This window comes from Linepithema humile, chromosome 2 (assembly GCF_040581485.1).
Source record: "Linepithema humile isolate Giens D197 chromosome 2, Lhum_UNIL_v1.0, whole genome shotgun sequence".
Classification (NCBI taxonomy): domain Eukaryota; kingdom Metazoa; phylum Arthropoda; class Insecta; order Hymenoptera; family Formicidae; genus Linepithema; species Linepithema humile.
Window position 1 is genome coordinate 13517262 of NC_090129.1, and position 25776 is coordinate 13543037.

Here is a 25776-nt window from a genome sequence, read left to right on the forward strand (position 1 = left end):
AGCCCCTGCCCCCTCCCGCCCTCGAGAACTTTTCACTAGGGGGGGGGCAATCCAGGGTAAGGGAAGGGGAGGGAGGAAAAGGGGGGAGCGACTGAGGTCGCGGTGCCTCAGGGGGTGGGGGATGTTCTCCCGTCTCCGTCGGGGGTTTCCGTCGGCTCTGCCGCCCCCCCTCCTCCTGAGGCGATGAATACGCCGGGGGCAGTGAAACCCGCGTCATGGGTCACTGTGGTTCGGCGCAGAAAGAAGGCTGGTAGGGGCGGTGGAGGGCCTAGTCCCCCCTCTGCCCCAGCTCGGCCGGTCCCCGTCAGGGCAGCTCCTAAAAGGGCGATGCCAAAAGGGAAACAAGCGGTGAGGGAGGGCCGGAAGCGCCTCCCGCACACGGCGGCGGTCTTGTTGACCGGCCGAGAGAATCTGGCCGAGGCCATGACTGTCGCGAGACAGAAGGTCCGGCTGGAGAAACTCGGCAATTTCGCCGGGATGAAGGCGCGGAACGGGGTTCTCCTGTTGGAGATTCCCGGAGGGCAGAACGCGCAGGTCGAGGCAAGTCGCCTGACTTCCGCGATGCAGATGGCCCTTGAAGGGTTTAAAAGGGTGAAGGTCACCCGGCCCTCCAAGAAACTCGACCTCCGTCTGACGAGGGTCGAGGAGTCGGTCTCCGGGGAGGAGATCCGTCAACCAATTGCCAGTATTGGCGGATGCTCCAAACCGGAGATCCGACTAGGCCCGCTGCGCCCGGCGGCAGTCAAGGTGGCGGGAGCTGAAGTCATCACCATTGGGTAGACTTCCGTACGGGTGGACCTGCTAAAAAGCAGGCCCGCCGATGCTTCCGTTGCCTTGCACGGGGGCATACGCAGCAGAAGTGTCCGTCCGAGGTGAACAGGGCCCTCTGCTGCTACAATTGTGGCGAGGAAGGGCATAAAGGGGAGGGCGTGTAAGCGCCCTGCTCGATGCCCTATTTGCATGGTGGCGGGAAGAGAAGCGGACCACAGGGCGAGGTCGGAGAAGTGCTCTTCGGTCCCCCCTGCGTTTCCGGGCTTCCCCACCAAGAAAAGGTCAGCTCCTCCCCCAGGGGCGGTGGGGCCACTATGCAGATAAGCGTGGTCCTCACCGATATCAGGGGAGAAAAGCCTGCGCGGAGGGGATCCTCAGAACCGGGCCCCAGTAGGGCCAGTTCCAGCGAGAGCCGTAGGGCCATAAGATCGCGCGGACCCAGGCCGAGAAGCGCTCAAGGGGAAGTGGGGAGGATAAGGTTAACCCTCTCCTCCAACCCCAAAAAGTGCGGGCCCTCAATGCTCCTCGAGTACCCCCGGGTAAGCCGGGCCCGAGGAGCAGGAAAGGGGTGGAAGGTCCTCTGCGGGCGGGTCAGCATCGGGCCACCCCCCCTCGGATTGAGGGGAATGCTGGTCGCTGTCCGTCCGTAGGTGGGACCACCGGGCCTGGGCCCGGAGAGGAATTACGTGGAGGGTGGGAAAGGAGGGGGGATGTGGAAATTCCCCCCATATCAACTGGCTGCGCCGGATAACTGGCAGTCGGGAGGGGGTGGCCGGATGTTATGCGTTGCGGTTCCCGGCCATCTCCTCCAAACAGCAGCTGACGGCAGCGTAACGTAGGTGGAGTTTAGTGGGTAGGCGCCTGGGAGATTAGGGCTTCGTATACCCGAATCCCAGGCGAATCCCACACTACCCTCTGGCAGTGGGTCTCTTAGAAACTCACATTGCACGCCAGAGGGTGTCTTTAGAAGATTATCCACCCCCGGGACTATCGCCCCCCCCTTCCGCACAAAAAAATAGAAAAAGTTATTACATCTTCAATATTATTACCCCGCCTTTTGCAAGTTTTATATAGTTCTCATGATTCAACTTAAATACGAGATAGATAGCGCATAATGCGTCACATAGCGGCAAGCGAACGAACTAATGACTAATTCTATGTATATCCATACGATATCCTATGTATATCTATAAATGTACCTACATCAGCGTATATCGTATGTATGTACAGGGTGTTTCCGCAACATACAGATCAGTAAGTCGGGTTGCCTATTTGTTTATTGGCAGGGGCATGTTTTACCGGCCGTACAGAATAAGGTTAGATCGCAAGTCCGGCGGAAAATAAGGCAAAAGAAATTTGAGTTACCATTCTGGTATAGTGTAAGATTCAATAATATATATATAATTAAATATATATACAATTATATATAATAATTTATTAATTATATATAATATAATAAAATATATATATAATAGGAGTTGTTTAATAATAGAAATATTAATAACGACATAACAATAAAATTAGTAAACATTAAACGATTATTAAACAAATAACACAATTTACAAAATAAAGATAAATAAGATTTTTTTAATAAATAAATAAATAATAAAGGTTATTATTAATTAACAATTAAAGATTAATAAATAAAATAATTTTTTTATTTAAATGCTTATAATAAATGTTCTATTAAATTACCATCTTCTTCTAAACATAACATAATTCTGCGCATGCGTTTCGTATTCTATTTTGCAAATTTTCTTGATTTGCTGGCAAAGTTTGATAGATTTCATTTTTTAAATATTCCCACACAAAAAAGTCTATGGGCGTAAGATCTGGAGACTGTGGTGGCTATCCTGGGGACCATGAAGCCCGATCCATCTCCGCGGAAATTTTCTATTTAAAATTGTTCTCGCTACAAAAGACGTGTGAGCGGGATGTCCATCCTGTTGGAAAACTATTTCTAGCCTATTAGCTAGTGGCACATCTCCCAAAAACTCGTCGAGTCGGTGGTGAAGAAATTGTGAATAATATTGTGCATCCACATTTCCTTCTATAAATTCACGGCCGATGACGTGATCTCCTACGATTCCGAGCCACACATTTACTGTCCACTTGTCTTGAAAATTGTGTTCCTTTACACAATGTGGATTCTGCTCTGCATAATGATGCTTATTATGACGATTTATCTGCCCATGACTTTCGAAAATTGCTTCATCGGTCCACAAAATGTTTTTTTAAAAAGATATCATTTCTGGCATTATTAAAATCCACCTGCAGAAATTGAATAATTTAGTATAAAGTTGACGATGCAAGTTGATAAATGGTAACAATGTGTCTGGTATATTATAAAATAATAAAAGAATAACAAATTTAAACAAACTAACGTGATCAATAATCCATTCACAGAAATTTAAACGTCGTGGCATATCAGCAGGTACAAGTTTGTGTGTCGTATGTTTTTTGAATGGATGCAAACCCAGCGAATGTTTAATTATTTTATGAACCGTAATGTGGTTCATGTTTAGATCCGCAGCAATAGCTCTCGTGGTTGTGTGAGGATTTCTGACAACAGCTTGTTGAATTGCATCAATTATCTCCTGATTTCTTTGTGGAACATGGAGCGGCTTGCGAGATTTACGAAATTGTCCATTTGTTCTTAATCTTTCTTCAAGGCAATGAAAAAAACCGTGGTTTGGGTGGCGTCTGTCCGGAAACTTTCGAGCGTAAAGTGCAGCTGCTTGTCTTTGATTTATTTGACACTCGCCGTAAATAAGAATCATGTCCGTTTTTTTATTTAATTCGTTATTTGTTTAATTCGTCAAACGAATAGTGATTTCGTTCCGGTTCCAGTATGTTAACTCAATTTTTAACGCGCTTTAACCTGTATAATTCACGTCAAATTCTGTCAAACAGAATGCGATCAGGACATAAGGAATACAGAAAGAGAAACAATCGAACAAACAATTGTAACAGTTTTGTTCGTTTGAAGAATTAACAAACATGATTTTTATTTACGGCGAGTGCCAAAAGAATAAAAGACAATCAGCTGCACTTTATGTTCGAAATTTTCCGGACAGACGCCACCCAAATCACGGTTTTTTTTATCGCCTTTACGAAAGACTAAGAACAAATGGACAATTTTGTAAATTTCGCAGGCTGATCCATGTTCCGCAGGGAAATCAGGAGACAATTGATGCAGTTCTACAAACTCTTATCAGAAATGTTCACACAACCACGAGAGCAATTGCCGCAGATCTAGACATAATCCACATTACGGTTCACAAAATAATTAAACATTCGCTGATTTGGCATCTATTCAAAAAAACATACTACACACAAACTTCTACCTGCTAATATGCCACGATGTTTAAATTTTCGTGAATGGGTTATTGATCGTAAATTTGTTTAAATTTTTTATTCTTTTATTATTTTATAATATACCTGACACATTACCATTTATCAATTTGCATCGTCAATTTTATACTAAATTATTCTGCAAGTAGATTTTAATGATGCCAAAAATGACATCTTTATAAAAAATATTTTATGGACTGATAAAGCAATTTTTGGAAGTCATGGACACATAAACCGTCATAATGAGCATCTATGCAGAGCAGAATCCACATTGTGTAAAAGAACACAATTTTCAAAGTAGGTGGACTATAAATGTGTGGCTCGGAATCGTAGGAGATCACGTCATCGGCCCTGAATTTATCGAAGGAAATGTGGATGCACAATATTATTCACAATTTCTTCTCTATTGACTCGACGAGCTTTTGGAAGATGTGCCACTAGCTAATAGACTAGAAATGGTTTTCCAAGAGGATGGACATCCCGCTCACACGTCTCTTGTAGCGAGAACAATTTTAAATAAAAAATTTCCGGGAAGATGAATCGGACTTCATGGTCCTCAGTGTGGCCACTACGGTCTCCGGATCTTACGCCCATGGATTTTTTCGTGTGGAGCTTTTTAAAAAATAAAATATATAAAACTGCTAGCAAATTAAGAAGATTTGCAAAATAGAATACAGAACGCATGTGCAGAAGTCACTCTTGCCACATTAAATAGAGTGAGAGAAAATTTCATGCGCAGAATCACGTTATGCTTAGAAGAAGCTGGTAATTTAATAGAACATTTGTTATAAGCATGTTTTAAATAAAAAAATATTATTTATCTTTATTTTGTAAAATGTGTTATTTGTTTAATAATTGTTTAATGTTTACTAATTTTATTATTATGTTGTTATTAATATTTCTATTATTAAACAACTCCTATTATATATATATTTTATTATATTATATATAATTAATAAATTATTATATACAATTGTATATATATTTTATTATATATATATTATTAAATCTTACACTATACCAGAATGATAAAACTCAAATTTCTTTTGCCTTATTTTCCGCCAGACTTGCGATCTAACCTTATTCTGCACGGCCGGTAAAGCATGCCCTTGCCGATAAACAAATAGGCAACCCAACTTACTGATCTGTATGTTACAAAAACACCCTGTACGTTACATGTATATACATGGAATGTACACGAGGTATATTCTATGTATATACAGGCAGCGATCTCGTTCGAATATACGTTCTTTATATATCTATAAGATGTCTTATGTATATCCACAAATATCTACATCAGCGTATTATATGTATGTATATAGTATATACAGTACATTTTTTTTCACATTACGGATATTTCATGTATATACATAGGATATCGAATGTTTACTGGGTTATTACATTATTACTCATTTTCATTGTTTCATAACACTTTGAGGTGTAAAGAGGGGCGGAGGGGTCCCTCGACGAGGGGAAAAGAGGGAATGATGCAAAGGGCTGTGCTGGGGGAGGGGGCTCAAAGGGGAAGGGCGAAGCCCGTTGGCAGTGGCAAGTTTTTTTGTATTTTTTAATAAATATTTTGTTATTCTAATTAAATTTTTTAAAATCAAATTTGGATCAGTTTTATTTATACATTTTATGTATATTTTATGTATGTTTATTTTGAATTTGCACCTTGAATAATGTATCAGTTACTTTTTATGTTGGTAATATATAAAAAATTTAGATAATTATTAAAATATAAACATATTGGAGTGTCTTTTTTGGAACTTGGCCAGACCTTATCATTTATAAATTTTTTGCTATATCTCTATCTTTAAGTCTACTCTAAAAAAAAATTTTTTTGAATAATTATATGACAATTGCTATATAGTTATTATTGCATGTTTATATGTAACATATTCTCCAATTTTTATAACACTGAAAAATTAATATTTATACATTGAGTGAGATTTACAATTACGTCTAACCTGCCGATTGTGCCGAGGCTGCCCTTCTTCTTATCCGGAAGACAGTAATCCGGGCTCTTGGTAGTGTACAGCAAATTATCGTGATGATACAGAGGTGGTAGTCTGCCGCCAGATCTCGGTCTGACCTCGGCCGCAGTGGCGTATCTGCGAAGCAAACGACTTCCGGCGGCAGATGGTCCTGACGCACTCAGACCGCGCCAGCAAGTACGCACGCTACAGGATCCTGACACCCCATGACACTTGCACTCCAAGGTCAAGGATTGCTCGACCGCCTGTCACATTATTGTGCAAAATATTAATTACAGTTATATCGTGTCCCTATTTTAAATAATTAAATCGCTTTGTATTGGCTTTAGATAGCTTTTGTACAAATTTTAGAAAAATTAAACGGCAAATCGTAATTTTTGCATTATCTTATCTGAAAATAATATCTTGCAAAAAACTATTCTGACTAAAAAGCGCTATTAGTAAATTAATGCTTATGTTATAAAAATTATTGATAAATGTTTAAAATTACACAGTCAGATTCGATCGTCTTAATTTTAACATATATTATTAAAACTATAGTCCTGAATAATAAAAAAGATTATTGCCATAGTAAAACAAAGATTATAGCTCATTGTTTATTAAAAAGTTATAAACAAAATAAGTTTCACGAATTACACGTAATTTTTGGACACCATGTACATTTAATAAACGTATTCTTAGAAGGTTTGTTTATTTATATGTGTTTATTAAATTTTTATATAATATTCACAATATTTTATACAAATTCACGGGATTTTGTAATTAATCCCGTTTTGAAAATAATTTACGACTTAATTTAATCGTCGAAAATAAATTTTTTTAATTAAAAATTTTTAGAATATTTTTCATTGACATTAAGGTCAAACTTTTCATACGTTTTAATTTTTTTATGTATTAATGTTCAAAACAGAATCAATAGAGAAAAAAATTAAATCCTAAAAATTATTTAACTGATTATAAGTTCCGATCTTACCAGTGAAATGCGAGAGTAAATAATAAAAAAATTAAGTTTAAATATTGTCCGACATAAATCAGTATAGTAGCTATATTGATCGATGTGAAAGGTTAAGATACATTTGGCAACGTTGCAGTTTGCATCTAGTTTGCCTTTGAAATAAAATTCAAATCCATTAAAGTAAAAAATATTTCAATTTTTATGATAAAAATAATTTTATTAGAACAATCTCATTAATAATAAAATTAATAAATAAATTATTATATCAACTTATATCGTTTAATTTCTTTAATTTAACTAAAGCATTGACGATATTTGGATGTTGTGCCTCTTGGAGTGTTCACTTGCAGTGTTGTTTCAATGTGTTGAAAGTTTATACCCATCTCTGCCATTTTTTAAAACGTGAATTGGGAAACTCCTTCGGTTATTATGTTTTTTTCATTTTCATCTTTTGTAAATTTAATAAAATTTCCAATAATTTCTTATTTATTTTAAATTTATTATTATTTTTTCGGGATATTAAAATAAATTTTGTGCTACGAACATTAAAACCGTCAAGAACTTGTACATCTATCAGCGCATTATGCATTCCTCTTGATGCTCCAGAATCGAGAAAATTTTCTGCAAATGATGTTAAAGAAAAACTTTTTTTTGTTCTTTTCTTTCCTTTGATTTTAATTTAAATATTAGTAATGTGTTAATAAATCCTATTAATAAATTATTTATAAAAAATTTATAATAAATAATTTATAAAAATCATTTATTATTAAATTAAAGAAATTATCTATTTGGGTTTTTTTAATTAACAAATTACATATTAAAAAATAGCATTTTTAGCCCAGAACTGGGTGTTGGTTGTTCAATAAAGAAAAGTTAACAATTAGTTAATTCATACGTTTTGGCTCATTTTATTTGGCCATCTTCAGTGAACGATAATTAACAAAAAAAAAGTTACATAAAATTAATGAAAATACGTATACGCCGCAAGGTTATCGCATTTTGTTTACGAAATTCGACCGTTGGAAATGTCAGAATTCTTTAAAAAAACTAATCTTACTTGTGTTGTCCTAGATATATAAAAAAATTTTCGCATGACGCTGTGTACCGGTCCAGATAATTAACGCACCTATCCACTTCAACGGTCGAGTATGTTTGAATTCTCGAACTAATGTGCTTTGACTTGTGAAGCGTCTTGCAATGATTCCACATCTTTTTCCCTTTCCTTTTGTTTTATTTTTTTTTTAAACAAAAAGATGCATATACATGAAGATATGTACAGGAAGACGACTGGGCGGACACCCTGCGAGAATGTCAGTTAAGAAATAGAAAAATTGAGTCAACTCTGTGATGAATAAACGTGTCTAACATTCTGAAGTTATTCATAATAGAAAAGTAATAAATAAATAAATAAAACGTGATACGAAAATGAGAGTCAGACGATAATCGTATACGAGAGATAATCGTATAGGCGGATTCGACATGGTAAATATCAAAATAATAATAATAGTAACAATAATAATAATTGATCCAATTTGATATCAGATTCATATTCAGCAACTTCGACAATTCTTAAATACGAATTTTCACAAAACTTATAACCGTTTATTATTTTGATATCCACCATACTCAATAAACATTAGGACATTCTATGTACGTCCTATGTATATACATATATGTATATTGTATATTTTATGTATATACAAAGAATGTGAAAAGTATATAAAGCGCATATCCTATGTAAAATAATTACCACATGTATGTACATAGGATGTCCATAGTACATACATAGGTATATTCCAAAGATATGCAGTGTACATTCATGGTATATACATGGGGTGTATTCCGAGGATATGCAGTGCACGTTCGCAATATGTACATAGGATATATTCCGAGGATGTGCAATACACATTCGTAGCATGTACGTGAGGTACATTCTATGTATGTACATAGTATATACAGTACGTTTTTTAATAATAAACAATTTTTATTCATTCGGATATTTATCTACCCAATTTTTGAACAATCAGTTTATCTAAATTCTCTGTGATGGGATTCAGATATTAAACTGAAAAAGTTATTTTATCTTCAAATTGAAGACTTCAATATTATTACCCGCCTTTTGCAAGTTTTATATAGTTTTCATGATTAAAACTTAAATACGAGATAGATTGCGTATAATGCGTCACATAGCGGCAAGCGAACGAACTAATGACTGATTCTATGTATATCCATACGATATCCTATGTATATCCATAAATGTACCTACATCAGCGTATATTGTATGTATGTACGTTACATGTATTATATACACATGGAATGTACACGAGGTATATTCTATGTATGTACAGGCAGCGATCTCGTTCAAATATACCCAGCAAACGCACATGTTACTGATATTTCCTGTTATATAACCGGAAAGTATCAATAAAGTATCATTAATATGTAACTTATTTATGTATATGATACGTAAAAACGCTTCTGTCTAATATATCTCATATATTATCAAAATAGTATATAAATAATACATAATTGTACTACTATCTGATACGTATTATTATCTGTGAAACGATATGTATCGCATCAGTAACTGATATATGTATATGTAAGCACTGACGAGATACTCACAGTCAGTCTTTGGATGCATTCAGAAAACACAACATAGTTGATCTAAAATCTATAAATAAGGTAAAATATATTATCTTATGTATTATCTTATGTGTCAGGAGACGCGGTAGTGTCTCCGGCCAAGTTCAAAAAACGACACTACTAAGTCAGGAAAAGAGTCTCTGGCAAAGTTCAGAAAATGACACTACTAAGTCTCTTATCCTGCGCGCACAAAGTCGACTTTTCGGGGGTTTATAGCAACTAAAATATAGAAAATTTTATAAAAACACATAGTATATCCTGAAAGGTGGCATCGCCACGAGAAATTTAAGCCGAAAAAAATTAAAATCGGTCCAACCGTTCCGGAGATACAAGCGGTCAAAAAGTGATGTTTTTCATATTTAATTAAGAAACGTCGTCTCCTTCTTCTCCTCTATCCGCAGGGACGAATCAAGAGACACGGTAGTGTCTCGCGCCAAGTTCACGCGTAGCGCAAGACCGACCGTGTATCTTTACGCGAGACGGAAGGTCAGATGAGCCGAGATTATCGGATCTCAATAACGGCTGGGCCGATTGAGTTGGTAATAGGCTCAATCGAAAGCGCATACCAAAGATATATAAGGAAAGTATGCTTGTTTTTGCTCTGTGTGCTTTATAAATTAAGATATATGCATCCAAAGTCGAGAAATCTAAAAAATCATCATTTTTCTCGGATGTCACGCTAAAATGTAAAGCCGAGAGCACAAGCTTTTACATAAAGCATAACGCATATGCATAAGGAAATTGATTGGTCTATATATAAGCATAAGCAAATGCATAAGGAAATGGACCAATCAATTTCCTTATGCTTATGCGTTATGCTTTATGCAAAAGTCTGTGCTCCGGCCATAACGCTAAAATGTCACGCATGTCTTATTGGTCAGCGTCGTCAGCACGCAACCAATCAGAACGCACTCAACTAATGCTCTCATTATTTTATGCATAAAAGTATTAAGATAAGATTCCCGAAAATTGAATGTTTTACAAAATATTTTGTATTTTATGTCAAAATGCTGTAACTTTCAAGCCTCATACACTCGAAAAGTACTTAATGAAAAATAACTTCATTTTAGTGTTTTGAAAAGCCCTTGACACCAGCTATTAGATTTTGGAATCAAAAATAGGGTGTTCCATTTAAAAAAACAAAGTTGACCTCTATATGACCTTGGCATGTACACCCTAGGTTAAACCAATGTCATCATTGGATGTCCCCCTCCGAACCCAACAACTTTTGTAAGGGTTATTTTCGGATTGGTGGCTCCCCTGACGAGATATTCAGGTGCGTAATTTAAAATGGGACATCCTGTATATTCATCCTTGTCAATCTTCTGCGCATTGTATCTCCATCCTTGTCAATCTTCTCTGCGTCAACTCGAATGTACAGAGATTATAGACCTATGCTCCTTCCAGTAGTATATGTTCTAAGGCACACACACTAATTCGACTGTTTCATGAACGTAAATACAAAGAGTAATACTCGTATTAGCTAATCTTAGAATTATGTATAATTGGTAATAAGATTATTTACCTACAATTTGGATTAGTTCACTTGATTAAATTTTTTGCTTCGATTGACAATTCTTTTATTATTTTATCTTTTTATAATCTATTCGCACTAATGATAGGATCCGAAGAAATGAGAAGGTAATTCATTATGTCTTCATTATTGCTTTTACGGGAACTAGTTCTACTATAATAGCGTCTAGCAGATTTAAATATTTTAATTCTAGACTCTTGAGCCTCTTCTAAAAAATAGCCAATAGGTAGATCCAACTTCCGCATAATATTACTACTATGTAGTAGCACTTTATGTACAGAGGAAGGCATTCTGTACCACACGTACAAATTAATACATAATTCTGCAGTTTCTCTGGCATATAAGGTAAATGTACCTTTCACCCAAGATCTGTAGAGAGAAGGTTACCTCATACGCCAGGCCTGACCGAAAGCTTGCTCGCGAGCAGCCTTCAGAGTCCGCTGGATGGGGACTTGGCCCCCACTATCTTGCCGTCCCTACTTATGTTTGTTCGCTATCTTTTGTTCTAAGCCTTAGAACAAAAGATAGCGAACAAACATAAGTGGGGACGGCAAGATAGTGGGGGCCAAGTCCCCATCCAGCGGACTCTGAAGGCTGCTCGCGAGCAAGCTTTTGGCCAGGCCTGTCATACGCAAAGAGGGACGAGCGGCAAAAGGGACAAATGCAGAGAGGGGCGAGCGGCAAGAGGGGCAAATGCAAAGAAAAGCGAGCGGCAAGAGGGGCAATGATGATGTCATCTGCGAGCAGAAGCTATCTCAGACAGCTACTGTTTGCAAATGAGATCATCATGCTCTCCCCTTCCTTCATTGTCCCCTCGCCTTCAAGCAGTTTCTAGCTTCCCCCTTACTTCATCGCCTCTCGCCACAAGCTGTTTCTAGCTCCCCCCTTCCTTCATCGTCCCTCGCCAACAACCAGTTTTACTGAGGTAACCTTCTCTCTATAGATCTTGCCTTTCACCGACCTATTGAGATTACCATATACATAAAACAATATAATAAGATTTTTAAAAAGCTAATATTTTCCGATTTATTATTTCTTAAAATAATAACATTCTCTTCTTTTATATACAAAAAAAATTTTATAATTGTAATTTTTATTTTTTTAAATAACTTTTTTTCTTGTCGCACTAAAAATGTGAAATGTGCCTATTACCAACAAAAATTTTGAACTTTTCCTATTACCGATCAATTTAGATCCTATTACCGTCCAAAAGAAAAAAAAAATATATATATATATATATATAGTTTGGATCAGTACAAATAGTTTTATTTTGAAATTACAAATAATATTAGGTTATTGCTTTTCCTTAATTAAATTAAGAATTGTGTTAATATACAGCAGCGCTCGGAATTAGTTGCACATTTCGAGCCGTTTCAGGAGACGACGCCTCCTGTTCCCCCACTACCGCCCGGCCGCTGGTGGCCGAGCCGCCGATAGCTCTAACGCAGGAGCATTTTATATAAGAAATAGGCTGGGTTGTTGAGGCACCTCTCAGAAAATAGTAATATTTTCTTTGCTACATAAATAATGTTTATTTTCATTAATAATTAAATATATATATATATATTATGTATTAATGAAAATAAACATTATTTATGTAGTGAAAAAAATGTTACGATTTCCTGAGAGATGCCTAAACAATCCAGCCTATTTCTAATATAAAACGCTCCTGAGCCAGAGCTCGGCGGCTCGGCCGCCAGCGGCTGGGCGGTAGTGGAGGAACAGGAGGCGTCGTCTCTTGAATCGGCCCGAAATGTGCAACTAATTCCGAGCGCTGATATACAGCAATAAAGCAAGAGCTGGGTTGAGTTGCTCAAAAATTCACTTTTATTAATTAAACACAGACGTTTCGGCCAAGGGATGTGACCATCTTCAGTGTCAATTTTTACAAACAAATTATTACATGAGTAGAGAAGCGTTGATAATAATAATTAATAAGCGTAGTTTTTGATTTAGAAAACGTATCCTGTTAATGTAAAACAAAAAAACACACAAATTAGGAGCATTCTAAAAGCTCAAACAAATTATTGAAAAATTATGTGTATAAATACCTCTGATAATACGTGTTGTACATTATTTGTAGTTAGTTTAAATATATATGTGTGAAGCCACGGATCATCTAACTTGCAAATTAGAGAAACAAAAACGAGATTATAAGAAATTAGTCAAAACACAAAAAATTAATTAGTTAAAAGACAAAATCAAAATACAAGTAAACGACAAAGAAAACATAAAAAAATAATTAATTAATTTTTGAAAAATATCTATACCTTGAACGATTCGTCAAAATTATGTAAAAAGAAATTAGAAATGTGACATGTGTCCACAGCAGTGAGTGGGACTCGACTGGCAAAGATGTAAGACAGAAAGAAAAGAGGGGATAGGTTATAGGAGAGAAATTATAAGGTGGGGAATTTTCTAAGTATTGGTAGATATGTATCCGGTAATAATTCAGTGTCCTCCTGTTTATTTAGTCCTGTATTCTGTCTTTTTATATGTAGCATTTCGGAAGTTAGTCTTTTACTATAACAAGTTCTCTGTCTAATATGTCGATTTCGTCCCATTTTAAGTCGTGATTAAATTCCATCCTGTGGCAAGAAATGAAAGAAAACTGAAAATGAAAAGAAACTGAAAGAGAGCCTGATTTTTTATTGATATCTGTTCTGTGTTCTTTTATTCTAATCCGTAATTGTCTTTTTGTCTGTCCTACGTACGTAGCGTCACAGTCTTGACATGAGATCTTATAGACAATTTCACACTGGTTCATCCTATCCAAAGAGTCTTTTCCAGTTTTTATAAATTTGTTCAATTTATTGTTACAAGAAAAAGCCAATATGCAATCGTTCTTTTTTTAAATTTGAACAAACTGTTCTGATAAATTTTTCACATATGGAATCGTAAAAATCTTTCTTTTGTTATTATTATTATTATTTGCGTTATTATTGTTGTCCTTTTTGTTAAAATTCTTGTGCATATGAAATTTTATTCTATTTTTAATAGTTGAGAAAATGAAATCTAAAGGATAACTATTGTTTAATAAAATTGTTATTATGTTTTCCAAATTCTTCTGTTGAAATTGTGGATGGGATAACATTAGTACCCTATCAACCATGCCAATAATAACGCCTTTTTTGTACGTTAAAGGGTGGTGTGAATGGAAATTTAAATATTTTCCCGAGTATGTAGATTTGTGAAAAATGTCAAAAATAATCTTCGAGTTGTCATTAATAATTAAAACATTGAGAAAATTAATCTGATTTTTATTACTAACTTCCAGTGTGAATTGTAATCTCGGATGTATGGAATTGAAGATGGAAAGAGTTTCATTTAGAAGGTCGTTAGGGACTGCAATAAGAATGTCGTCTACATATCTATAATAAAAAGACGGTGTGCATGGTAAACGTTCTATGGCTAAACATTCTAAGTCTTGCATAATAATGTCCGCTATGATGGGGATAATGGAGAGCCCATTGGTGTACCAAAGACTTCCCAATAAGCAAGAAATCATTGATATAACGTTATTTTAACGATATTTAGTAATATGTAACATTGTTAAATATGTAGGTTTTAACGTTCTAATCGACGTCATTATAAACAAACTTTGACACTGATTTTAAGGTTTCAATAACGTTGACATGGGAGTGTCTTAATATTACGAATAATGTTGTGCAAATGTTTTTTATAATTTTAATATAATGTTTTTCATATAACATTAAATAAATGATTAGATTTAAACTTACTTTTAACCTAATTCATCATTATATCAACATTGACACAATATTAATATTTTATTACTTATTTCATATTCTTAGTAAATACAAAGTAACATAACATCAATGTTCTAATTTTTAACTCAATAAAGTTCTTCCTGCAATCACTTGCAAAAATCAAAGATATATGAGATTATAAATGCACGTGCTTGCACACACATCACGAAGCTGCCGAGAAGGATTGCACATACGCTGCGTTCCGAAATTCACTGCTGTCAGTGCTGGAAATTTATAGTTCATATCATGTCACATATCTTATAGATTTTCAGTATTGACAATACTGCACGTTGCGCGTTGCACGTTGTTCATACGAGTTGACGCTTACATTGAGGATAGAGATAGCTATATACCGGGTGTTTCAGACCACCCGTCCCACCCTTTTAAAACGTAGGGATGTGCTTGTACAAAAAAATGACCTTAACAAACGTTGTAGGATTAAAAGGGGGCCAACTGAGGGTGACCTTCAATTTGACCTTGAGCTTGACCTTCAAAGTCATTTCAAGGTTAGGTTAGGTTTTTGACATAAAAGTATTTTCACATAAAATACAAAATATCTTGTAAAACATTCAATTTTTGGGAATCTTACCTTAATACTTTTATGCATAAAATAATGAGACGAATCAATTGATATAAAGAAAACACATAGTTGCTTTCAAGAAAAAGTATGCAGTTGCATGTTGCAAACTACATATTTTTTCTTGAAAGCAACTATGTGTTTTCTTTATACCAATTGATTAGTCTCGTTATTTTATGCATAAGATTCCCAAAAATTGAATATTTTACAAGATATTTTGTATTTTATGTCAAAATACTGTAATTTACAAGCCTCATAACTCGAAAAGTACTTAATAAAAAATAACTTCATTATAGTATTTTGAAAAGCTCTTGACACCAGCTATTAGATTTTGGAATCAAAAATAGGGGTTTCCATTTAAAAAAATAACTCTGACCTTCAAATGACCTTGAAAATCAACTGCGAAGTCAAAGTCAAGGTCACCATCAGATAGATCTCTCGAAATCATGCAAATTTTGTCTGAGCCATTTTTTTGTACAAGCACATCCCTACGTTTTAAAAGGGTGGGACGGGTGGTCTGAAACACCCGGTATAATAGAGCTTTCTTTCGCAAAGAATTTTGACATTACTTATCTGCAAACTTAATGTTAGTTACATAAATATTAATATTGATTATTTTTACTTTATATAATTCTATAAAATAGTTTTATAATATTTCTTTCTTATAAATTTAATATTAAAATAATATTAAAAAAACATTAAAACAACACAACAAAATCTTTATCATTATAATGTTATTTTAAACGTAAGATTTCATCAAATTAAAACTATTGTAACTATGTTGAACTTGCAGCAAATAGAAGTGTTAAAATAACATTGAAAACAAAGTTTTAAATAAATTTTTAAAAATATTTCTCTGATATTTAAGAAAACTATATTATAAAATAATATATTTAAAATATGTATACAACATTATATCTAAACATTATAAAAATTTACATAAAATTAATATTTCAGAACGTTGATTTAATGTTTCTTGCTTACTGGGTTGTTTGTACACCTTATTGTTAAACTTAAAAAACGTGGAATTCAGAATAAGAGTGATACCCATAACCAATTCATTGAGTAGTATGGAAGTATGACCCATTATCTGACCCCACCGTTTTTTTATGCTATCAACTGTATTTTCAATCGGTAAGTTGGTGAACAAAGATACCACATCTAACGAAGCGATAGACGGTCCGTGGCTTCACACATATATATTTAAACTAACTACAAATAATGTACGACACGTATTATCAGAGGTATTTATACACATAATTTTTCAATAATTTGTTTGAGCTTTTAGAATGCTCCTAATTTGTGTGTTTTTTCGTTTTACATTAACAGGATGCGTTTCCTAAATCAAAAACTACGCTTATTAATTATCATTATCAACGCTTCTCTACTCATGTAATAATTTGTTTGTAAAAATTGAAACTGAAGATGGCCACATCCCTTGGCCGAAACGTCTGTGTTCAATTAATAAAAGTGAATTTTTGCGCAACTCAACCCAGCTCTTGCTCTATTGCTGTATATTAACACAATTCTTAGTTTTATTTTGTTAAAAATTAAATGTAATAACATACATATAAATGCATATAATAATTAAGACAGTATTATTAACTTTTTATTTATATTATCTTACTTTATTTTGGAAAGATAATTAATTTAAAAAAATTAAAATTAATTAAATAATAATAATATTCATTTTTATAATAAAATTTTAAAACAATAAAATTAATATATGATATTTAAAAAAACCTATAAAAAATTAATAAAATTTTCTATAAAACTTAAATAATTTTAAATTAAACTAGATAAAAAAATATTATTGCTTTTTACATAGTTCGTCAATTTCCGGAACAAAATTAATATTATGATTACTAATCAAAGCTGGAGGATTAATAATTTTTAGTATCTCATTATCAGTATATGTCAGAACGTCATTTTTTTTTTCAGGTAAGTTTACCGGTCGTCAAACGGTTTCGGGAGCGAGAAGTCCGTGAAGTCCGTATTTCGTTCGGTCAAATAAACAAGGTCGACGTGGTTGATTAAGTTTTCAGAAAGAAAAGAAGGTTCTATCGATCGTTGATCGTCGACTAAGTACCCGAAAAATTTAAATCGGTGGGGGAACCCGAGTTGCGCGATACATTCGTTTCATGTACGCTATAACCAGTTTCGTAGTGTTCAAAACCAAGTACATAAATCGGAGATACGCAAAAATATGTACTTACTTTATTAAAAGAAAATTATCTTTTTAACTTATTGAAAAAAAAAGTAATAATAATATTGTAAAAATAAAGTAATATAAAAACAAAGTAACAAGAAGAAAATAAGAATTTTAAAAATAACATATGCAGACAAAAATTTTAACAATAATGAATTTAACACAATTAATCTCTAAGTGATTAAAATCAATTCAATGATATTTCTAATGATATGATTAGTGAACTGATTACAGCCTTTAGTGGTTGGTAAATAGAAATCGGACAATAAAATTGAATCTTATACCAACCTGCAAATAATTTCAAAAAACAAAAAAATTTTAAATATGAGACAATCTTTTATTAGCTACATTTTACACGGTAAAACCTATTAATGCTTAAAAATTTCATCAATTTTTGTTGTATTTCTTTAATAAATTATAAAAAGCTTATTTGCAAAATTGCAACACTACTTACATACTAACATAGGTTATAAAATTGGCTATTTTTAAAATAAAAATTTTGATAAAAATATTTATATTTTGTTGGTCGGTAAAAGATTTTTATATAAAAGAAACAAACATTTAAAAAATTAAAAAAAAAAATTATTATTTTAAACACATATATTATGTATTTTTTATATTATAAAATTATGTTTCAATTTTCTAATACCGACCAAATGATCGGAAATAGGAATAATTGACTAAGTATGTGAACGTTTCACCGAACGACAGATTTTATAAAAATACAAAATTATTTGTGCGTGTTATATCAAAATACCCGGGGGTTGAGCTACCCACCGGGCGCGTCTCCAAAGTGGCGGATAGGAGGACGCCCAGTAGGTGTGAGCTCTCTGAGGGGACTCAGTGCTGCTGGGTAGTGGCGGTTATAACCTGGCCCCACGGAAGTAAAACCCTGTGGAGGGTAAGGGAAGACCGCTGCCATGGACCAGCTCCCCAAGCCAAGTTGTAAGCCATCGTGGCGATGGCTGCATGTCACTGGGGGAGCAGTGTCGCGAACGATACCTCTGGGGAACCGGGCGAAACCCCAGAGTATCCCTTACCCACGCATGCGGGGCTCTCCGTGGGCGGACCGTGTAATTCCCTAGCTACTCGTGGGACCACTATGGACTTTCTTAATAATTTAAACTTAGAGGACGAAGTGGGAAATCGGGAGGGCTCGCGTGACGGGTCTCCGAGGGAAGGAGCTGGGACGGTGGTAACGGACGGGACCCTTAAGGGCTCTGGAAGTGAAGCCGGCCCGGCTGCGCGGCAGAAGGCTTCACCTCCAGTTAAGAAAAACCGGTGCGGGGCCGAAAGAAGGAGGGCGAAGCGGATGAGAGCAGGGGCTTTGGAAGGGGCTCGCTCTCTTCCCGTGGCTCCCCCTTGTACGCCGGCGGAGGTGGTGAAGGGGCACACGATGGTAAACGTCGGAAAGGCTCCAATAAAACCCACCATCGGGCGGCCGTCCGTTGAAGAGGCAAAGGGCTCATAATGAGCACCATGCCTATGCGGACGCTGCTGACCCTCTGGCGAGGGTGATTGTGGCGGAGGGCTACCCCGAGGCAGAGATCACTGCAGAGCAATTGAATATGTTGAGGGGTGCGGCGGTAATCTCTCGAAAGAGATCGACGGGATCCAAGAGGGTCCAGTGCCCAGATTCCATAGCACCTCTCTAAGGAGCGGTGCGGCGGTGGTAAAATGCGCGGACGTCGCTGGGTTGGCTCGTGGAACGAATCGGCGGCATCATTCCGTGAAAGGGCGCCAAGCTCAAGGTGATGGGCATAGATGCGCTTCAAAAGCAGCACAGGGCGGTGGTTTGGGTCCTGGGACCTCCCGAGGGCGCGGCCACCGTCTTGAAGCGGCTGGAGAAGCAGAACCCGGGTCTTGTCACCGAGAGCTGGAAAGTGTTCGCGGAGGCGGTAGGGGCCACCAAGGAAGGTGGGAACTTAATTCTCGGTGTCCCGGAGTCTAGTGTCCTCAAATTGAGGACGCTGGACTTCAAACCATTCTTTGGGCTCGACAGGATTGCCTTTCGGGTAAGTGGGGCCCAAGGGGGGGGGGGGGTAAAGGGGGATAAAGAGGAGCCCCCTAAAACGGTCTCGTAGTTAAATGGCGGGATCGGGAGAGGTGGCCTTCACCCAGATTAATCTGCATCACAGCAAAAGGGTCTCGGCTGTTTTGGCCAGGCAACAAGCTGGGAAGCAAACATGCATATCACTGATGCTAAAACCCTGAGTAATCCGGGGTTGCATCAAAGACTTGGCGGCAGGCTCTTTAGGGCCCCATCAGTGGATCGGCTCAGGGCCTGCGTGGCCGTCAAGAGTATGGAAGCCCAGCTAATACCTCACCTGTGTTCCAGGGACGTTGCGGCTGTAGAAGTGGATTTCACTGCTGACTCCAGTGACAGGAGGAAAATGGTCGTTTGGCCTACTTCTCGCATGACGAGGGGGAGGCGGTGCTTCCTGGTGGACCCCTGGACTGCAGGGTCTCAGAGTGGCGGCTCACAGGGCCTGGAATAGAGCTAGGAACACGGGCCGCCAATCCGACTGGGAGCTCTCTAGGAGAGCACAGAAGGAGTATAGAGACTCTGTGGTTAGGGCGAAACTGGAAAGCTGGAGAAAGTTTTGCGAGGAAATGGAGGGAATGCCCGAAACGGCAAAAATCTGCAGGATCCTCGCTAGGAACCCGGATGCGACCCTGGAAGCCATCGCACTCTCTGATGGGACGGTGATGACTGGAGAGCGATGTCTGGAGCATCTACTGGAAGTGAGCTTTCCGGGCTTCCATAGGGAGCCGGGAGAGCTATTTGCATATAAGGAGCCGAGCTCACTCAGAAAAGCCCGACAAGCGGATTGGCAAATGGCGGCCAAGATTGTCATGCCCGAGAAGGTCAAATGGGCAATTAACACCTTTAAGCCCTACAAGTCAGCGGGACCGGATGGCGTCTTTCCGGCTCTTCTACAAGAGGGACTGGAACAGATCGTGGGCCCATTGACTCGAACCTTAAGAGCATGTATCGCGATGGGCTACACAACCAGCGCATGGAAACTGGCCAGGGTAGTGTTCATCCCAAAGGTGGGAAGAACGAGCTACACCAAGGCAAAAGATTTCAGGCCAATTAGCCTAACATTGTTTCTCCTTAAGACATTGGAGAAGCTGGTGGACGCATATCTGAAAGAGACAACTCTGTGGAGGCATTCTCTCCATAAAAATCAGCACGCGTATCGTCCAGGCTATTCCACCGAGACTGCTCTACATCAGACGGTAGCGTTTATTGGGGAGCAGCTGGAAAGGAAGGGCTACGCAGTGGGTGCTTTCTTAGACATAGAGGGCGCCTTTAACAACACACCGCACGAGGTAGTGTGTGAGGAAGCCGCCAAAAGAGGTGTCCCGATGAAGCTTGTCGAGTGGATCCGGGGCATGCTAGAAAGGCGTGTGATGACTTCTTTGGGAACTGCGAAAGTTTGTGGTTGGGTGGGAAGAGGCTGCCCGCAGGGCGGAATACTTTCCCCACTTTTATGGTGCCTGGTAGCAAACGGATTATTAAAGGCACTGGACGATAGAGGTTTCACTGCACAAGGCTACGCGGATGACGTGGCAATACTTGTGCGAGGCCCCTTTCTAGAGACGCTTCTAGAGCTCATGCAGGGGGCACTGGAAGTCGTAGAAGATTGGTGTCAGAGGACGGGTTTAGCGGTGAATCCGCTGAAAACTGGTCTTACTGTCTTTGCTCGCAAATACAAGGTGGGCACCATTGTGGGATCCACTCTTGGAGAAGTAAGGTTAGTTCCGACCGAATCAGTGAAATATCTGGGAGTTATTCTGGATAGGAAACTGCTTTGGGAAGAGCACCTTCGTAGCCGGTGCAAAAGCTTGTGTCAGTATTTTTGGATGTGCAGAAGGACCTTGGCCAGACTTGGGGTTTGAAACCGAGTATGATACACTGGATTTACACAGCCATACTTCGCTCCAGACTCACATACGCAGCCGTAGTATGGTGGACTAGGGTGCGAAAGAAAACAGCCAAAGTTGCGCTGGAGCATGTCAGGACTCTGATTTTGAGAAGCGCCCTGGGTGCTATGGTTACAACACCAGTGGCGGCGATAGGCGTAATGTTCGGCATCGAGCCGTTTCACCAGGTGGCTGCTGCAGCAATGGCGGCATACCGTCTGAGATGCGAACTAAAATGAAAGAAGGGAGCCTGGCATACGAGGCTGCCAGAAGACGTTCTGTTGGATCCGATATTTGAGATGCGACAAAACAGAATACCTATTATTCGGGCTTCTGATAGGCGCTTTAAAGTGCATATACCGAGGCCGGAGGAGTAGGAAAAGGAAGGTGGAAACTTAGGGGCTCGAGTGCGTGGAGGGGATGTCTGGTATACGGACGGCTCCAAGACGGACACGGGCTCCGGGGCCGGCTTTTTTGACAGTCGAGAGGAATAAAAGGAGAACATTTCTCTCGACAGTTATGCCACGGTATTCCAAGCGGAAATTGTGGCTATCCTAAGCTGTGCTCAGACCGTGCGAAGTAGGGAAGAAGCAGGAGAGCACATCAGAATTTGTACAGACAGCCAGGCGGCCATCAAGGCGCTGGGGGCTCCGACAATAACATTGCGGTTGGTTCAGGAGTGCAGAGGCGTTCTGGACGAATTGGCGAGAGAAAGAGAAGTCATCGTTACCTGGGTGCCTGGTCACTCAGGCATCCAGGGTAATGAATGTGCGGACCAGCTGGCAAGAGCGGGTTCAGAAATAACGATGGTAGGACCGGGGCCGGCTCTGGGAATTCCCTTTTGTCTAGAAAGGGGGAGGATCAAAGAATGGCTCCGCAGAGAACATCTAAGACACTGGAGAGTAAAATCTGAGTCCAAATGTAGACAGGCTAGAGCTCTGATGGGAGATACTCCCAATAGGGAACTGGCTTGGAACATAAGGGCTCTGAGTAGGAGAGATGCCAGGACAGCGGTACAGATACTGACGGGTCATGGCACCTTAAACTACCACATGTACAAGCTTGGGCGTAGCAATACATCCAGGTGCAGGGCATGTGGAGACGACGAGGAAACAAGCCTTCATGTTTTATATATAATACAAAGGAGCATTTGCACTGATTGCATCATGTTGCTTTCCCCTTTCCAAAAAATGAGGCATTTTCGGTATCAATCCATATTCTTCTAAGGTTGCTATTGAATCACGGAATCCTCGATCTACAATCATAATATCTTCTAACCATAACCATTCCAAGAGGTGAGAAATTCTCTCTTTTATCAGGCTATTTAATATATTGGCATCATTATTTCGTTCGTCAGAAAAATAGGGGCCAAAGACATCCAAAATATATCCAGTAGAACTTACAATTATCATAGGTTTCACCAGAATTCTTTCTTTGTGCATAGAAAAAGTGTGCCTTTGAAAAGAGTAATTACTACTTTTTTCTATACATATATATGTATGTGCCATCTGCCACAAGTATTGCCACGTCTTCGCCTTACGCAAATAAAGCTTTAGCTATTAGCTTTAGCTATAGCATTCTATGTACGTCCTATGTATATACATACAGGGTGTCAATTAAGTCCCGGGACGGCTGAATATTTTCTCATGTAAGGTATTTTTGAAAAAGGTCAAAGTTATTTCTAAAGTAATTTTTAACGAGGAATTCAACGGTGACCTTCAATTTGACCTTGAGCTTGACCTTCAAAGTCATTTCAAGGTTAGGTTAGGTTTTTTAAATAGAAACCCCTATTTTTGATTCCAAAATCTAATAGCTGGTGTCAAGAGCTTTTCAAAACACTATAATGAAGTTATTTTTCATTAAGTACTTTTCGAGTTATGAGGCTTGTAAATTACAGTATTTTGACATAAAATACAAAATATCTTGTAAAACATTCAATTTTTGGGAATCTTACCTTAATACTTTTATGCATAAAATAATGAAACAAATCAATTGGTATAAAGAAAACACATAGTTGCTTTCAAGAAAAATATGTAGTTTGCAACATGCAATTGCATACTTTTTCTTGAAAGCAACTATGTGTTTTCTTTATACCAATTGATTCGTCTTATTATTTTATGCATAAAAGTATTAAGGTAAGATTCCCAAAAATTGAATGTTTTACAAGATATTTTGTATTTTATGTCAAAATACTGTAATTTACAAGCCTCATAACTCGAAAAGTACTTAATGAAAAATAACTTCATTATAGTGTTTTGAAAAGCTCTTGACACCAGCTATTAGATTTTGGAATCAAAAATAGGGGTTTCTATTTAAAAAACCTAACCTAACCTTGAAATGACTTTGAAGGTCAAGCTCAAGGTCAAATTGAAGGTCACCGTTGAATTCCTCGTTGAAAATTACTTCAGAAATAACCTTGACCTTTTTCAAAAATACCTTACATAAGAAAATATTCAGCCGTCCCGGGACTTAATTGACACCCTGTATATGTATATTGTATATTCTATGTATATACAAAGAATGTGAAAAGTATATAAAGCGCATATCCTATGTATGTAAAATAATTACCACATGTATGTACATAGGATGTCCATAGTACATACATAGGTATATTCCAAAGATATGCAGTGTACATTCGAGGTATATACATGGGGTGTATTCCGAGGATGTGCAGTGCACGTTCGCAGTATGTACATAGGATATATTCCAAGGATGTGCAATACACATTCGTAGCATGTACGTGAGGTACATTCTATGTATGTACATAATATATACAGTACGTTTTTTAATAATAAACAATTTTCATTCATTCGGATATTTATCTACCCAATTTTTGAACAATCAGTTTATCTAAATTTCCTGTGTTGGGATTCAGATATTAAACTGATAGAAAAAGTTATTACATCTTCAATATTATTACCCGCCTTTTGCAAGTTTTATATAATTTTCATGATTAAAACTTAAATACGAGATAGATAGCGCATAATGCGTCACATAGCGGCAAGCGAACGAACTAATGATTGATTCTATGTATATCCATACGATATCTTATGTATATCCATAAATGTACCTATATCAGCGTATATCGTATATATGTACGTTACATGTATATACATGGAATATACACGAGATATATTCTATGTATATACAGGCAGCGATCCCGTTCGAATATACATTGTACGAATATCCATGCGATAACCTATGCATGTCCATAAATGTATCTACCTCAGCGTATATATATACGTTTGATATCTACATCAGCGTATATCATATGTATGTACATAGTATATACAGTACATTTTTTCACATTATGGATATTTCATGTATATACATAGGATATCGAATGTTTACTGGGTAGTACTTGGATTTTCGTGAATATTCAAGCACCTTGGACCGTCAACCAGTTAGCACTCAACAAAAGTCACCGCTTGAATTCCTTCGGCAACCAACTCAACATTGACAAGGAAAAAGGAGGACCCGTCTAGTTTTCTCACGCCACTCGCAACACCAGAAATTAGTAAGTTTCGCTTGTTCAAAAATTTTTTTTTACTTCTCGCATTTGTAAGATAATGATTCAGTTTTTTTTCTTTTTTTTATAGTGAATTTCAACGTTACTTTACTCCCTTGACTCGCCCGCCATGCACGTCCGACTCGATCTCTAATTTCAAGAAACATTAGCCATTGTAGGATTAACGTCGCTCGCGTCGCCTTATTTAAGGTTTAGGATAAGTCACACTTTAACTACACAATCCGCTCATAGATCTCACGTCATACAGTTCCCTCCTCCCCCCACACCTGAGCCTTCTCCTGAACCTAGGCTTCCAGATCAACCCTTCCACGCTCATATCGATCGAATAATTGATCTTTTTCCCGATAAACTCCTCCCTTCAGATTTTCATGAGATGCCCACTCGCCCCAATAGTACTATAAGATCCCACTCTTCCTCTACCTTCCCCCCCTTTCCCCGCTTCCTCCCGTATATCACTACCACGTAAATTTCTTTAGTTCCCAAGAAGAATAACACACACACACATAC

The 25776-nt window shown here is 37.7% G+C and overlaps 1 protein-coding gene and 2 pseudogenes across 2 annotated transcripts in view; 1 reads left to right on the forward strand and 2 right to left on the reverse strand.

The window, feature by feature from the left end:
• The window catches only part of LOC105668191 (protein Wnt-11b-1-like), a 161421-nt gene that overhangs the window by 21065 nt on the left and 114580 nt on the right, over positions 1–25776 (reverse strand). For both annotated transcript variants that reach the window (XM_067349812.1, XM_067349811.1), the window contains one exon: positions 6096–6367. In XM_067349812.1, the coding sequence (XP_067205913.1) occupies positions 6096–6367 (272 nt within the window). The remainder of the gene's footprint in view (positions 1–6095; positions 6368–25776) is intronic.
• Positions 2471–3197, reverse strand: LOC136998216 (uncharacterized; annotated as a pseudogene).
• Positions 3280–6170, forward strand: LOC136998217 (uncharacterized; annotated as a pseudogene).